Consider the following 15,301-nt stretch of genomic DNA (forward strand, 5'->3'; position numbering starts at 1 on the left):
CCATTATAAGGTCTCTCTCCTCCAATAAATTACTAGTCAATGATACCTACATACATACACACATACATACATACATACTGGTTTACCTCAGTAATCAATCCTTAATATTTAGTTTCTTTAAAGGAATAATAAAGGAATCTTAAATCTTAACGCTCTGGGTAAGTTAGCAATGTTACACATATTGACAACTTTCAAGATATATCCCGTCTATGACTTCGTTTCATTCATGCGCTGACGTAGACTAGTAGCAGAGTTTAGATACAAACACCGCCCCGCCTCTTTTCAACAGATTCCCGACATTTTCCTCTCTCCAACTGACTACACGCTTTCAATCACCGTACATCTTACAAAAGAAATCTTGTGCAATTGTGTTTCCACCATTCAAAGTTTCATTCCTTCGAATCCACCGCTAGATTGTTACGAACATCATCCGTCACAAAACCGGACTTCGGTGGTTGGTAACTAGTTGGGACCGAGTTACAGCATCAACAATAACTCTGAACCACAACATCTGCCTTTACCTTCAATATGCCCATTCCACCGTTCAAAGTGAAGGCTATCTTTGAATATACTTCACCGCATGATGATGATCTTCACTTTCCGAATGGACAAATCATTACGGTGACGGAGGAAGAAGATGCGGATTGGTATGCGGGAGAATATGTTGATGCTTCAGGAGTCAAACAAGAAGGTATTTTTCCACGCAATTTTGTGGAAAAGTATGAGCCTACCGCACCTCCAAGACCTATGCGTGTCAATCGACCAAAGAAGGAACCCGAACCAGCTTCTCCTGTGGTCGCTTCCGAGCCAGTAAGAGAACCAGAACCTCAGCCGGAAATCGAAACACAGCCTGAAGAGGCTCCTGAAGCTCCTGTGGTACAAGAAAGACAACCTCCTCCTCCTCCTCAACCAGCTCCACAGGCTAAAGCACCAAAACCTGCATCTCCACCTCCAGCACCAGCAGCTACAAAACCGCCTCCAAGTCAAAAGCCAACTTCTCCTGTTAGTGAAAAACCAAGCGGTGGGTCATTTAGAGATCGTATTGCAGCATTCAACAAGGCTGCACCTCCGCCAGCGCCATTCAAGCCCGCAGGTTTCAGTTCTGGAGGCTCGAATAATTTCATCAAAAAGCCATTTGTTGCCCCACCTCCAAGAAAGGATGCTTATATTCCTACACCGCGCGAACCCCCGCCACAAAAGATATACAGACGTGAGGAAGATCCCGAGATTGCAGCAAAGGAGAATGAGAATCAAGAGCAAGCTGAACGAGCAGGATTGGCGCCCACATCTCCAAATAATAATGATGAAGAGGAACAACCTAAGCCAACGAGTCTCAAGGAACGTATCGCTCTTTTGCAAAAACAACAAATGGAACAAGCTTCTAGACATGCGGATGCCGCGCAGAAGAAAGAGAAACCTAAGCGCCCACCCAAGAAGAGAACAGAGTCTCACGAAGTCGCAGAAGAGGGCGGCGAGACTGCTAGCTTAGAACGACCGGATACTGGGGATAGGCCTGGAAAGATGTCAATGGATTCTGTTAGGGAAGAAGAAGGTGTGCTACGAAGAACGAAGTCTGCTCGGGTACCTATTCCATCGATTGAGGATGGAAATGAAGCGGATATGTCAGGAGCAGCTGAAACTGCGGAAGAATTGGAAGATACCGGAAAGGATGATAGCGACGACAAACCTAAAGTCAAACCATCTCAACCTCCTGGTCGTGCGCCAGTAGCGCCAGCCGTGGAACCAGATGTTGGCGAGGAAGAAGGCGCCGTTGAAGAACCTTCGCCTGTTGAAGCAGAAGAGGAAGAGGAAGAAGAAGAAGAGGGAGACGATATTGACCCCGAAGTAAGACGCAAAGAAGAATTGCGTGCTCGAATGGCAAAAATGAGTGGTGGGATGGGTATGCATGGAATGTTTGGTGGTGGAATGCCAATGGCAGCTCCTCTTCCGCCAAAGAAGAAGAAACCATCATTGCCACTTCCAAAACGCGGAAGCACTGCTGGATCAGACGCAATAGTTTCTCCAATTGCTAGTGCGCCACCTGTACCGATGATTCCTCTTCCTGCTATGTCTCGAGTTCGAAGTCCGGATGAAGTCGAGAAACAGGAAGAGACTGAGGAAGAGAAGCGACCAGTCTCATCTGCGCGTCCTGCTGATGTAGTACCGGATGTTGAGGATTTAGTACCTGAGAAGGAAGAAGAATCGGCACCTCCACCGGGTGAATATTTCGATCTCATAGCGTGATTATTCAAAGACTAACTGTTTTTGTAGTTCCAACTCATGGTAGTGGCGCACCACCCCCGCTTCCGAGCGGACGACCAGCTCCTCCTCCTATTCCAATTGATTGTAAGTCATCTATCAGTGAAATCCAATTACTTTGATATACTTACAATATTAGCTCGACCAGTTCCAGCTCCTCCTGCAGAGATTCTGTCACCAGGCGCTGGTTATGAGTCTGATGATGAAATGGCTGAGCAAACACGAAATATGCCATTGGCTGAACCTCCTCAAGCTCCTCCTCGACCTTCCGAGGCACCAGGTTCCCCAAGATCACCAGCTAGCAAGAGAGCTTCATACTTTAGTTCTGAACAATCACCGCAATCTCCAAACACGCCTGGTAGACGTGCCAGTAGAGTGCCGCCTATCCCGCTTGGTATTCCTACTCCAGCTCAAACTCGAGCCCCTCCACCGCCTCCACCCGGGGCTCCATTGAGTAGATCTTCAACAGGCGATCAAAATGTTATTCCCCACTTGAATCCCCCTCCTCCACCTGTGGATGATGAAAAAGAGGATGATTATGAAGGTGATTATGATACCGATATCGCTTCTGCGGTACCACATAAAGATGCTTTGAAGCACACCAAAGAAGCAAGTGTTGACGATACGGCTCTTCGATCTCCAATTGCTTCTCCAACTTTTGCTCCTCCACTTCCTCCACCTACAGCTCCAGCTCCAAAAGCTGTTCCTCCACCATTGCCATCACAACCACCACCTCGTTCATCAGCAGAGGTTCCTAGCGTTGCTCCACCAGCTCCACCACCGCCACCACCTGGAAGAGCTCCAGCTCCATGGGAACCTGAACAGAATGAATATGATCCTTACAATTATGCACCAACGACAACAAGTGCTCCAGTGCATATTGCTCCAGGTACACCAAAGATGGAACCTGTTGAGGATGATTTATATTCAGCTTCTCCACCAAGATCATTTGCTTCGCCTAAACAAGGTCGAGCTCCAGCTCCACCTCCAAATAAGCCTTCAATAAAACAATCTTTGGATCTTAATCGAGCGGCTGTCACTGGTGGTGTAAGAAGATCTATGGATTTAAACAGAATGGCTATGGATTCAGGTTTTATGGCTAATGATATTGATTTGGGAATTGGTAGTCAATGGTGGACTATTAAGAAAAGTCTTCCTCCTGTTTTCCAGGCTCGAAAAGACATTTTGACCGAATCGGAAGATACATCATCAATTTCTGGTACGAATCAACCTGTTGTCACGAGAGAACTTTTTGTCTTATTTCATGATTACTCTCAAACAATCATCGCAGCTCAATACAATCCAAAGGATCCTTCTGATTGTCAACTTGAACAAAAACATGAAGGACCACCTGCTCGTTTACGCCAAGATCAATTGGAAGAAGCTCATGAACGTTTTGGTAAGCGTCTCATTGAAGCAGTAACTGTTAGACAAAATACTATTGTTGGTGATGGTACACCTCAAGGATTAATTCTTGAATTACTAAAACCATTAGCTGGTGTACTTATGCCAGTAGGTACTCGAGCATATGGTGCTCTTGTCTATAGTAACATGGCCAATGCATCGACTCAACAGTTCGATGAGATCCGAGCGGGTGATATTGTTACACTGAGAAATACCAGATTCCAAGGTAAACATGGATCAATGCATACGAAATATACAGCAGAAGTTGGTAAACCCGATCATATGGGTGTAGTCGCTGAATGGGATGGTACGAAGAAAAAGTTAAGGGCATGGGAACAAGGAAGAGAGAGTAAGAAGATTAAGTTGGAGAGCTTTAAGTTGGATGATTTGAGAAGTGGTGAGGTTAAGATTTGGAGGGTAATGCCGAGGAGTTGGGTGGGTTGGGGAGAGGGGAATTAAGTTGTGAGGGGTTTGGGGGTAGATGTGGGTGGTTAGATTGTGGGAGTAAGGGAGGAGTGGGTATGAAGCGATCTTAGGACGGGGTGAATTGATGAAATTTTTTGACACTGAGCATTGTGATATGCCAGCGGGGATTGAGATGGTATGTTGTAAAGATAGTCAATTACAGTGGGGTTTGTGTGTGTATATGTGTATACAGTTAGTTTATTGGGCAGGCATAACATGATTGATTGATTCATTAAAAATCTACATTTTTCTTTTTTTGTAATTTCTGAAATTCATCCCTTCCTCAGGCCAGTAATTCTCTTAACATATATTCTTTACCTACCAGTAGATACACAAAGACAAGCTTTATTACAGATTAAATCCACAAGAACACTGTCTTTTATTTTATTTTATTTTATTTTTTACCCCTGACTATAAACAAGCATGCCAATCAATCTACGGAGTATTATCGCGCCACCCGATCGGGACTAAGACTCTAAGAGGGGTTTGAAACAATAGTTATAGTGGTTATAGTGGTGCTTGGTTGGGTAGTTGGGTTCATGGAGGCTTTTGCGTTGATCTTAATTTTGGGGGGGATTGTGAGGGAGTTTGGGAGGGGGGTTTTTAAAAGGGTTTGGGAGGAGGTGTAGATTTTTTATTGTGGAAAGGAAAGGAAAGGAAAGGATGGGGATGGGGATGGGGATTTAAGGGAGGAAATTGGGGGAGGGAAATTGGGAAGAGGGAAGGTTTGAGGTATGAGTTTGGATGGATGGATAGATGGGTGTATCTAATATGTACTAGGGATTGGGGATTGTATCGGTTGTCGGTGTCGATGTTAGTATCGGTATAGGAAGGTAGATAGGTAGGTAGGTATGGAGATAAATAAATAGATATACAATAGACGGTGAGTATAAATGATCTGAAATGGAATGGCGATATGTTCTAATAGTTACATCGTATCCGGCACCGATGTATGTATATATATATATGAACTTCGTATCTACTTCACATGCACTTCACATGTACATCTATGTCTTCGTATATGAGTGTCGATAAGTAAAGTTAAATAAAGTTACATCAAATACCGATATGAACACTCCATCCATCCATACATATCCTATCAAACAATGGGTGAACTAAGGCAATGAATAGATGTATTCCGTTCGTATATTTCCCTGGCTTTGTTTAAAATCTCGTATTGTCCCCGCTTGATCTTGGGGGAAGGGGAGGGAAATTGTGTTATTTCTTTACATATCATAAGTACGAGTAGCATATCCTAGAGTAGGTAGAATAAAGTGGAATAAAGTGGTATAGACTACAGCAAGTGCATATCATATGCACGGGTTTCTATATTAAGTATATTAAGTACCGGAGATATATGGATATCTAGGTAGGTATACTAAGTTACTGGTAGAGAGGATTTTGTATATATGTATCAATTGATGATTTATCTTTTTCTCTTGACATAATTTTTGGCTTTCGATCTCCAATTCCCTCTTCCTCCTCGATCTTCTCTCCTTTGAATTTAATCACATCACATACAATGAAAACCTCATCATTAACAAGCCTGATGGCTTTAAATACCATCACGCATGCACAGACAGATGCAATTTCAATGCCCATTCGTCACCTGTATGGATCGTTGAGTAAGGTGACTACACCGGTGACGGTGGGCAGTGGGAATGAAGAGATTGGGCAGAGTATTGAGGTCGTGGTGGATTATGGGAGTGCGGATTTTTGGGTATGTTCTGTTTTTTTTTGGTTTTTGGTTTTGGTTTTGGGTGTGGGGATTTTTGGAGGAGGTGAGATTGGGTTTGGGGTTTGAGGGATGGGGTTTGAGGGGGGGAAGAAGGTGGAAATATCGGAATTTTTTAAGATGGAGAGAGAGACAGAGAGAGAGACAGAGAGAGAGACAGAGAGAGAGACAGAGAGAGAGGTAGGGAAAAACAAAAACTAACAAAACTCAAGGTCTTCGCACCAAACGCAACCATAAACTACGGATCCCAATACCTCGGGTTCACCGGTCCATGCAACACCAGTCCTTCCTACTACTACCACCCCGACAACGCCACCCTCTCCAACTTCACCGGATCCTACGCCTACGGCGGGAATTCCAAAATCCTCGAGGCCAACCATTCCGTAAACGATACCCTGTATTTCCCTTCCAGCCCCTCCATCCCTAATATCGAAATCGCGCTCGTCTCTTCCGGCGTCGTACGTCAGTATGTTGCCGACGGGGAGCCCTGTCCAGAACTCTCCTACGACTACGGGATCATGGGTCTATGTTCCTCAACCTCCAGTAACAGCGGTCCGAATCTCAAAACTAATCTCCTAAACCAAGGACGCATTTCCGCACCCATCGCTTCGATGTATTTCGCGCCTCCGCCAGCCGACGCATCGATCACGCATAATTTCACCGGAACCCTCCTCCTGGGTGCGCTCCCCCCCGCGGATTCCTATACCGGGGAACTCACCCCCGTACCTATCGTCACACCGGAGGACGGAAGCGGATATTACATTTCCCAGCCCATCATCTCGCACGCCAATACATCCATCCCCACCGACTACCCCACCGAAACCTGTCTCGTGGATTCCGGCTCCATCGCTCTCACCCTCCCCTACGCATACGACAACACCGCGTTCCTCGAACGTGCCGGCTTCCAAAACTACGAAAACGCTATCGTGTACCCATCCAACTGCGAAGAGATCCCCCGCGATCTGACGCTCGATTTTGAGTTTACCGGTAAGGGAAATGCAGCGGTGAGTGTGAGAGTGCCGTATAGGTATTTGGCTCGAGGATCATCAGGTCCCGGGGGCGTCACGCCAGAGGGTATGTGTGTGTTGAGTGTGGCGATGGGGAGTGGGTGCACGTTTGGGGCGCCGTGGTTTTTGGGCGCGAGTGTCGCGGCGGATGATGGGGAGGGGGTGGTGTGGATTGCGCAGGGGGTTTTGTAGGGGGTTGGATGGATGAGGGGTGGAAAAGATGAGGAGGGGATGAGAGGTGAGGATGTGATAGAGAGAAGTGAACACGGAAGAAGATCAGAGGAGTAGATTGAATGGAAAGATGTCTCTTGATACGGATGCAAGAGTTTAATTTAAATCTAATAGATATTGCCAGGTACTCTTTATTCGGGGACGGAATTTCAGTTAATGGGTGGTGAAGTCTTCACCTGTGTGTAAGATTGCATGTATATAATCCTTCTTGGTCTACTGTTAAGATGGATATTGGAGAGGTTTAGGTAGATTATCCGGAAAAAGAATAAAATACTTCTCATATTCTTTACACGACCATATCTCAAGCGTAGCGAGCTAAAGAGGGTTTGGGGGCTTGCCCCCATAATCTCCATCCAGATGAAATCTCACTGTGAATATCTATGAATTTAACAATACATTTGTAGAGGATGCTTGTAATGATATCTAAGATTCATTTGAATTCTTTCTAAAATGTACATTTGCAACATAATATACACAATTCATTTACTCAATCGATTGCGATTTGCGATTTCTAAAATCCACTCAATCCGTATCCTTCACCACTACCATTCTGTCTTGTAAACGTCTTTCCCGCTGGTAAATAATTTCTCTGCAGTGGTTCTGGAATCTCATCTACTTTTCCCTCTTTCACTGCCACGGCATCTTTATCCGCTGGAATTACTGAAAGTACAATCTTTCCCTTTGCATCAATATATGCATGTTTAGGTTCGACCCACGTTTTACTACCTCCATATTTCTGCGGCTCGACAAATAATAATCCGGCAACTTGATCGTGAGATCTGGGATTACTACTTCCAAGAGGTTTAACATCGAATTGAATGAATCCAGATGGGATATCCGCAACCACACCTCCTACACCGAGTACTGGAGGAGCACCCGATGCGTTCTTGGGCATGACGATACGGGCTTCGACGGGAGGAGCATGGGCTTGTGGTCCATAGAGCGCATGGTTGTATGTCCAGCTGTTATTGCGCGAATAGGATAATCCGGCACTCGGATGGGTTTTAGGAGGTCCGGATTCGGCATACGGAGAACTGGATACGACCTCGACGGGTTTGAGGCGACGGAAAGAAATTAATTCATCGTAAATCTCTGTTTCGTCTTGGGCTCGGGGAGCAGGAGAAGGAGCAAGATCGAGAAAGGCGCGGATTTGGAGATTTAGTGTGGAGATATCGTATCGTAGATGACGGATATAAGTTGACAATTGTTCTTCCGTAACTTCCTCTACAGAAGTGGTTTTGAAATCTCCCAATCCTTCATCATTTTGAACTGCTTTCTTTCTCGCTTCGTTCGTCAGAGATGCAGCACAGGATTCCTTTAAAAATTGTCTGAATTCGGATTTTCTCCTTCCCACCTCCTTTGCTACATATTCTTGAAATTCGCCCTCGGTCAAACCCGCTAACCATGGACCTGAAAACTTCCAGCGCGTATCGTCTTTTCCCTGCCCTGTAATTCCCGCCCGGATACTTGAATTTCGAACCGTCGTATCAATGCTATCATCAAAAACACTTCTATGTTTAGGAATATTCTGATCGCGGTTCACAGAGGCGGATTTACTAAGTCGGGGTGTCGAAATGGGAATATTCATTTCCTGCCATTTTTGTAGAGTGAGACTGTGGTCTGCCGCGGAACCAAACTCGGTGACGTGCTCAAAGGTATCGATAGCTTTGACGCGGATGATGGGGGTGGAGGTGCGCGTGGTGGCTCGTAGAGGGAGGGGTCGTTTGAATCCCCAATCACCTTTTGCGAGGGAGGATGGCGGGGTGCTAATAGATTGATGGATTGGATGGGGGAGCGTCGCGGTATCGGAATCGAAGGTTGCTTGGGAAGAGAGGGTCCCGGTTGGTCGGGGAAGAGGATTGGGAATTGCGAAGACTCGGGAGGCTCGTAGGAGTGCCCCGCCGGGCGACATTCGAGTTGATGCCATGAGTGAAAATTCGAGCTCTTTTGAGCCCTGAAACGGGTTCTTGCAATATTCGATTTATCGCTCTTTGTAAACAGATCTTCTCCTATATCTGGGCCTGCACCCCTTAAATATCGTAGATGTTGTGCGTGGGAAGCAATGGCATTCAAAAGTTATAATTCTGGCGGGACAAAATAATTGAGGTTCGAGATAATTTTTGGGATGGCGCTAGTCTGTTTTGAGACTTTGATGATTTCTAAAACCATGAATGAAGATTTGAATTAAATTTATTATTAAATCAATGAAATTATATTTCTTTCGATTTCTCGAATTAATATCAACCTGACTTTAACGATTACCATTTTTCGAGTTTTGAAGCCTTCGATAGATACATGAAAGACGATGGTATGTCGATATAAACTAGAGGGTTGAATCTTGAACACGCGCATTCACATACAACTCAACATCACTGCAACATGCAAGGTTTGATTTTGAAAAGTAGCATTTCTTAGCTTATAAACTTCTGAAATTTTATACCACATAGTAAATCAGTCCATATCTCGTTCACATAGACCAAAACAACATCAATCATTCAAAACTAACTCATCATCTCCCTCCCTCTCAAACTAGATTAGACCAACTCAGAATCAACAACAAAACTCCTCATGCCATATCATTCAACCTAGTCCTAACCTCATCATCTTCAAAAACCACCAGTTCAATCTTCTTCTTTATGGGGGCAAGCCCCCAAGCCCCCATAGCTCGCTGCGCTCGAGGATGTCATGTATGATATCTTCCCCCTCCCCTTCTTCCTCCACTCAAAATAAGCGATCCATCTCGCAAACTATTATTTTCTATTCTTATTGAGAATATCGAAGAGAAAGCGAACCATACTGAAGATTATATCTCACCGCTGGTCAATATTAATCCCTTTCTTCTTCTCGATACTCTGAATATCCACACAATCCCATTCAACTCGAACCCTGACCATCATTCCGGGTTTGCGTCACTTTCTATCTCAACAATCATCAGAACACCAGCATAATTCAGTATCAAGAAATGAACTCGCTCACCCACGAAATTTATTCATTCATTTCCTCCCCTTAGCAACATATTACCTACAGTCACCAAAATAACACAACATCAGATAAATTTCACATCGAATCATAACCTTAGTTCTGATACATCATAGTGTACAAGTCATGGAGACCCTACATACCTCTAGCTCACAATAGATATCCAGTCTAGTCACTCACCTCCTTTCAAGCTCCCCCCCCCAACCCCCAAAGTTTATTAAGCGCCCCGAGACGGATTCCTGAAAAGATATTCCTGAGTTTAGCGAGCTGCTTTTCTCATATCAGTAACTTAATTCAACAGATAAATTCAATTCTCTCACAAGTATAAACTGGAAGACTTCTCCAGCCATTCTGTTCCACGTCATTCTGTGATTTCTATCGCCCCTTAATTCCCTACTCAACCATGAGATGAAGAATCAGATATCCTCCTCCAGAAGATACCGCAAATCCCACTTACTCTACGTCTCTCTCGCTTCTTATCTCCCATATTTCTATCTCCCAAACGCGAATCGAGATAGCTGTTTCCCGTCTTTCAATCTGATATTCATTAACCATCCATCAAACGGTCTCCTCGCTCCTTGTTTCGTATCATTTGACCGTAGTCGACCGCACAGTGCGCATACCTTGATATCCTTCTCCCTATCATTATTCTCCCTTTACTCCAACCCAAATCATTTCACCTCACTCACCCCAAGAACATAACAAAGTAACAAGCTCCCCCCCACAAACTCCTCAATCACAATCCCTCAATGATCCCCTTCATCAAACCCCTCCCAACATCACCATCGAGTCCCCAAAATTGAGCAAGTAATTAAGAATGAAATTCCCCATTCATATGAATAAAGCCCTTCTTTTTTCCTCCCCTTCCTGTCCTTCCCATCAAACACCCACTTCTCACCTGTAAGAAAGAAAATCCATATGCCATTTTCCCCATCTCATCCCAAGAACTACAATCATCATTATCCAAACATCACACCAATTCACAAAACTCTCATCTCATCTCATTCCTCAAACCCCCTAATCTAATCCACAAAACACAACGAAGCAAATTGAAACGAAATGAAATGAAGAGAAACCCGAAAAGGAATCCGAAGAAGAAAGGAGAAAACGAGCAGTAATAATCACCGAATACCCGCACTGAGTGATGAAATGCCATGTCATCTCATCTCAAATAAATGAAATCAAACAAATGAAATCTACATTCAAACCTCCAAACCCAGATCCAATTCCAATTTCAATTCAGTCTCAATTCAGTCTCAATTCAATCTCAAACATCAAGCATTTCAAAACTTCCAAAACCGCAGAAAAGAAAGCAAAAAAGAAAGCTATAACATAACTCATTAATCTGAGAAAGATGAATGACCATGAAGTACTTAGTGAACACAACAACAAGAAGAAACTTATCTTCTCCCTGAGTCTCCTCGCCTCTTTTCCTCTTTTCCCCTTTCCCAATTCTCTATTCCGCACTCTGTTTCCCCCTTTTCTCCTTCCCCCCTAATTTATTTAGATGTCCAGGATAGTATAGCATATCAAACTACAGGCTATGGAATATTCTGACATATGATAGACGAAAGTCTGATAGATGATAGTCTGACAGATAACAAATGCCGGATGGCGGATGCCAAATAACGAACGACATATGTCAATCTGACAATCTGATAATCTCATAGTCTGATAGTCTGACACAACAATCACAATAACCATCAAAAACAATGACGTCTCCAGATTACCTATGATTCCATCGAGATCATCAAACACACACACATATGATATAAACGCATACATACCCAGGTAAGCGCATAAACACACACACATGCACACAGGTCCATGAAGAAGAGATCATCGATGATTCTGTAAGTCAAGTACATCAAGTTGAGCTAAGATAAGTTGAGTTGAGTTGAGCTAAGTTTAGTTACACACGTTAAGCACGCTAAGTTAAGTTGAGTAGTGCTTACCTGCTCTCAGCGCTTACCTACTTCTAGCGCTTGCCTACACACAGCGATTTCTCTCTCACCTCACCTCACCTTACCTAATCTGACCTGACCTGATCTGACCTGATCCGCACTGCACTGCACTACACTTACTGTACTGTAGTCAAGTTTCACAATCTCAAAATCTCAAGTTTCAAATTAGCTCTCCTTTCCTTTCCTTCTCCTTTCTCTTTCCCTTCTCTTTTCCATTCTCTCCTCCCTATGCATATCAGGAATCTCACTAGAAATAAGTAATTTTCAGAATCTTCAGAATCTCCAGAAATTATACAAACCGCATCGTATCGTATCTTATCTCATTTCATTTCATGATATCTTATCGTGTCAAGCAAGGAGAGAAGAGAAGAGGAGAGAAGAGGAGAGAAGAGGAGAGAAGAGAAGAGAAAAGAAAAATTAGTATTACGAGAACAAACACACATCAAGTAAAAAATAACTTCATACTAAACTGAAAGCTCCCCTGAAATCCACATCTTCACCTCCATCTCCATCCACCCACATTCCCCAAACTCCACTCCACTCCACAACATGATGATGGTGATTGATCTACCAGTGAGTAAGTAGATAAGTAAGTAACTCACCCGCTAGCTAACTTACCCACCCATCAACTTACTAACTTACCAACCCATACCTCAAATCCCCGATTATCAATCATCAATCCTCGATATTCGATACTCCATACTCAAAGCCAGATACTCAAACTCAACCCTCTAAAGCGAATTGAATTCGCATTATTGTGATTCATCACAACGCATAATCGAACGTCGAACATACATACACACACATCAAACCTCCAACACATCCTCCTCCATCCCCATTCCAATTTATCCACCTCCCCTCCCTCAGGAATAATTTTTCACACGTACTTCACACAACATCACATTCACATCACATCACATCCACATCCACAAGTCCCCGAGTAGGATATGTATCTACATGTGCAATATGTAATTTGTATGGATATATACAGCAAGCTTTGTAGATGGTCATGTATGCACATATGCACATATGCTTATATGTATGTATGTATGTAGATCTCATACCATAACTCGCAACCCGTCACCAACTTATTACTCGTCACTAATCAACTAACAATAACCGCTTCCCTCAAAAATCACATGTTCACTCGATCTTCGATCTACTCCTGTAGCTACCAGTGTACGTAGCATTCTACTAGAAATTTATGGACACTGTAGACAGTAGATAGGTTCAGCGTGTTTCAGATGAATGAAAGAAAGAAAATTGTGAGGTTTCTATGATGATTTTATATAGGGCAATGTAGCATCTTTTCTACATTTATATGTGGGGGTGTCTATTTCTTTCATGCTTAAAGGTAGTGGCGCAAAGAAGAGAGATGGGTAGAGATGATATGATATGATATAATTGCACAATAACTTTGCTAACATGTCGGATAAAGAGCCTCTTTCCGATATTTATATGTTGGGTTACCGATCCTAATAAAAAATCTTACCCGCCCTCGGAAGGAAGGATGAATTCCTTCCTCATGGGGGTATGTGGGATGAGGTTCCGGAAGAACTGTGCCACTTACTTACATTATTGATAACGATTTAGTTGTCAGTGATCATGATCACAATATATGATATAATCCATGAGATGACATGACATTACCCACGAGAGAAGAACATCGATCGACAATCCTTCTCAATATCATAAGCAAAAGCAAAACCAATTTTCTCCTATTCCTCCAAAATTGTGGTTCGCTGTACGAAATACCCCGCATCCAAAACCTAAACTGATCACTCTCGCATGACTAGTCGGATTTTTTTTCTTTGGGCGAACCATGGCAAATACCATCATGATGGACAGTTTGAGGCCATTGAATGGGCCAGTTTCGGTGATTCCTTATAGGTGTGGCACAAAAGAAAAGGGCAGCTGCATAGGATGCATAAGATCTGGTCGCCTTTTTCCTTCGGTGAGACATGTGGGAGACCGAGAACGTGGCACTGATTGGAGTGGTCGTGAAGCACAAAACCTGCTCTCTGAAAAATCATCCGCTTTTCATCAAAACTTTTCGATCATCGATGTGTGAAGATTACACCTGTTTTCAACTCTCTCAGATACTAGCTCTCCGATCAAAAGCGACACAGCCCAAGAAATTGGGCAAACCAAGACAAATTTGATTGATCTCCTTCACTTCGTAAATCGTACACTTGATAACGAGTCACATGAAAGTAATAAATATAGCAACAATTCAAGTAAAAACACAAATGGTAAACTGCCACACTTGCAAGCCTTGCATGACCGTTGTCATACGTATGTACAGCGGAAGCGAAGATAGGTGGAGAGATATCAATTTGCCCTGATTTCCGCCATATGTCACAAAGAATGAAAATAGATGATAAGTCTCGAACATTGTTTTTGTTTGCCCCATAACTCTATCGGCCTCGTGTCTTTCTTAGACATACAGAGTATACGAAACAATCATGGCTCAGATGAAACGTAAAACGTATACATTTCCATGGAAGATGGGCCATATGAAAGTTTGATGGAGTGAGAGATAGGCATATCAATTGCTGATAGGAAATCATTGGAGGAAAACTTGTACGAAATATAGAAAAAGCTGTAGGGCAGAAAAATGGAGTAGATTGAGTGGAGTGACTGGTCTTGCATAAATAGGCGCGTGAAAGGCTTTGGAAAGAAATCCAACCAATGACCATTGTTTAGGGTAACTGAATCATACTTTGGGTCAGCACAACCTTGAAGCAAGCCTTCCTTGGGGATACTAATCAACTCAGCTTATAATGGATGTTGCTATTCGTATTGAGGCTGATTATCTTGGTACTCTTCTGTACGTAGGTAGAAATAGTCATTGGTTGGAGTAACCTAATATTTTCAGATGGTCCGCCTTAATGTCCAACATGACTTGTAGGATAGAATAGTAAGATGGATTGATAAATATTCCATCGGGCATCGAATATTCTCTTGGAGACTTTTGCAGGGCAAAATTGGAAAGAAACTGGCCGGTCGCTTGGGTCGTTCATGATAAAGATTTGATAGAATCATTTACAGTTTAGTAGTATACATGTAGAAATTTGGGCATCCAGTCAATCCATTCAATTGAAAGTGGTGACTAAGGTTTCTAGGTTGCAATTGAGGCTGTGTAACATCATCGAGGGCGGATTGAAGGAAAGAGGAATAGCAAAATTCATCCAGATAGAATTTTAATGGTTGATATTTGATGGTTGATGGTTGCAGGTTGATGGCGACAGGTTGAA

The 15,301-nt window shown here is 43.3% G+C and overlaps 3 protein-coding genes across 3 annotated transcripts; 2 read left to right on the forward strand and 1 right to left on the reverse strand.

Annotated features, from left to right (window-relative positions):
• Positions 1-528: 528 nt before the first annotated feature.
• EAF01_006741 (uncharacterized protein) lies at positions 529-4,122 on the forward strand (the record flags this gene model as incomplete). The annotated part of the gene is made up of 3 exons (XM_038914995.1): positions 529-2,218; positions 2,272-2,346; positions 2,399-4,122. The coding sequence occupies 3 exons, from the start codon at positions 529-531 to the stop codon at positions 4,120-4,122; spliced, it is 3,489 nt and encodes a 1,162-aa protein (XP_038769950.1).
• A 1,528-nt stretch (positions 4,123-5,650) lies between these two features.
• EAF01_006742 (uncharacterized protein) lies at positions 5,651-7,062 on the forward strand (the record flags this gene model as incomplete). Its single annotated transcript, XM_038914996.1, has 2 exons — positions 5,651-5,848; positions 6,076-7,062. 2 exons carry the CDS (start codon positions 5,651-5,653, stop codon positions 7,060-7,062), a joined length of 1,185 nt encoding a protein of 394 aa, XP_038769951.1.
• A 550-nt stretch (positions 7,063-7,612) lies between these two features.
• EAF01_006743 (uncharacterized protein) lies at positions 7,613-9,028 on the reverse strand (the record flags this gene model as incomplete). The annotated part of the gene is made up of 1 exon (XM_038914997.1): positions 7,613-9,028. The coding sequence occupies one exon, from the start codon at positions 9,026-9,028 to the stop codon at positions 7,613-7,615; it is 1,416 nt and encodes a 471-aa protein (XP_038769952.1).
• Positions 9,029-15,301: the final 6,273 nt, after the last annotated feature.

The sequence above is a fragment of the Botrytis porri genome (assembly GCF_014898465.1).
Source record: "Botrytis porri strain MUCL 3234 chromosome Unknown BPOR_008, whole genome shotgun sequence".
Taxonomy (NCBI): domain Eukaryota; kingdom Fungi; phylum Ascomycota; class Leotiomycetes; order Helotiales; family Sclerotiniaceae; genus Botrytis; species Botrytis porri.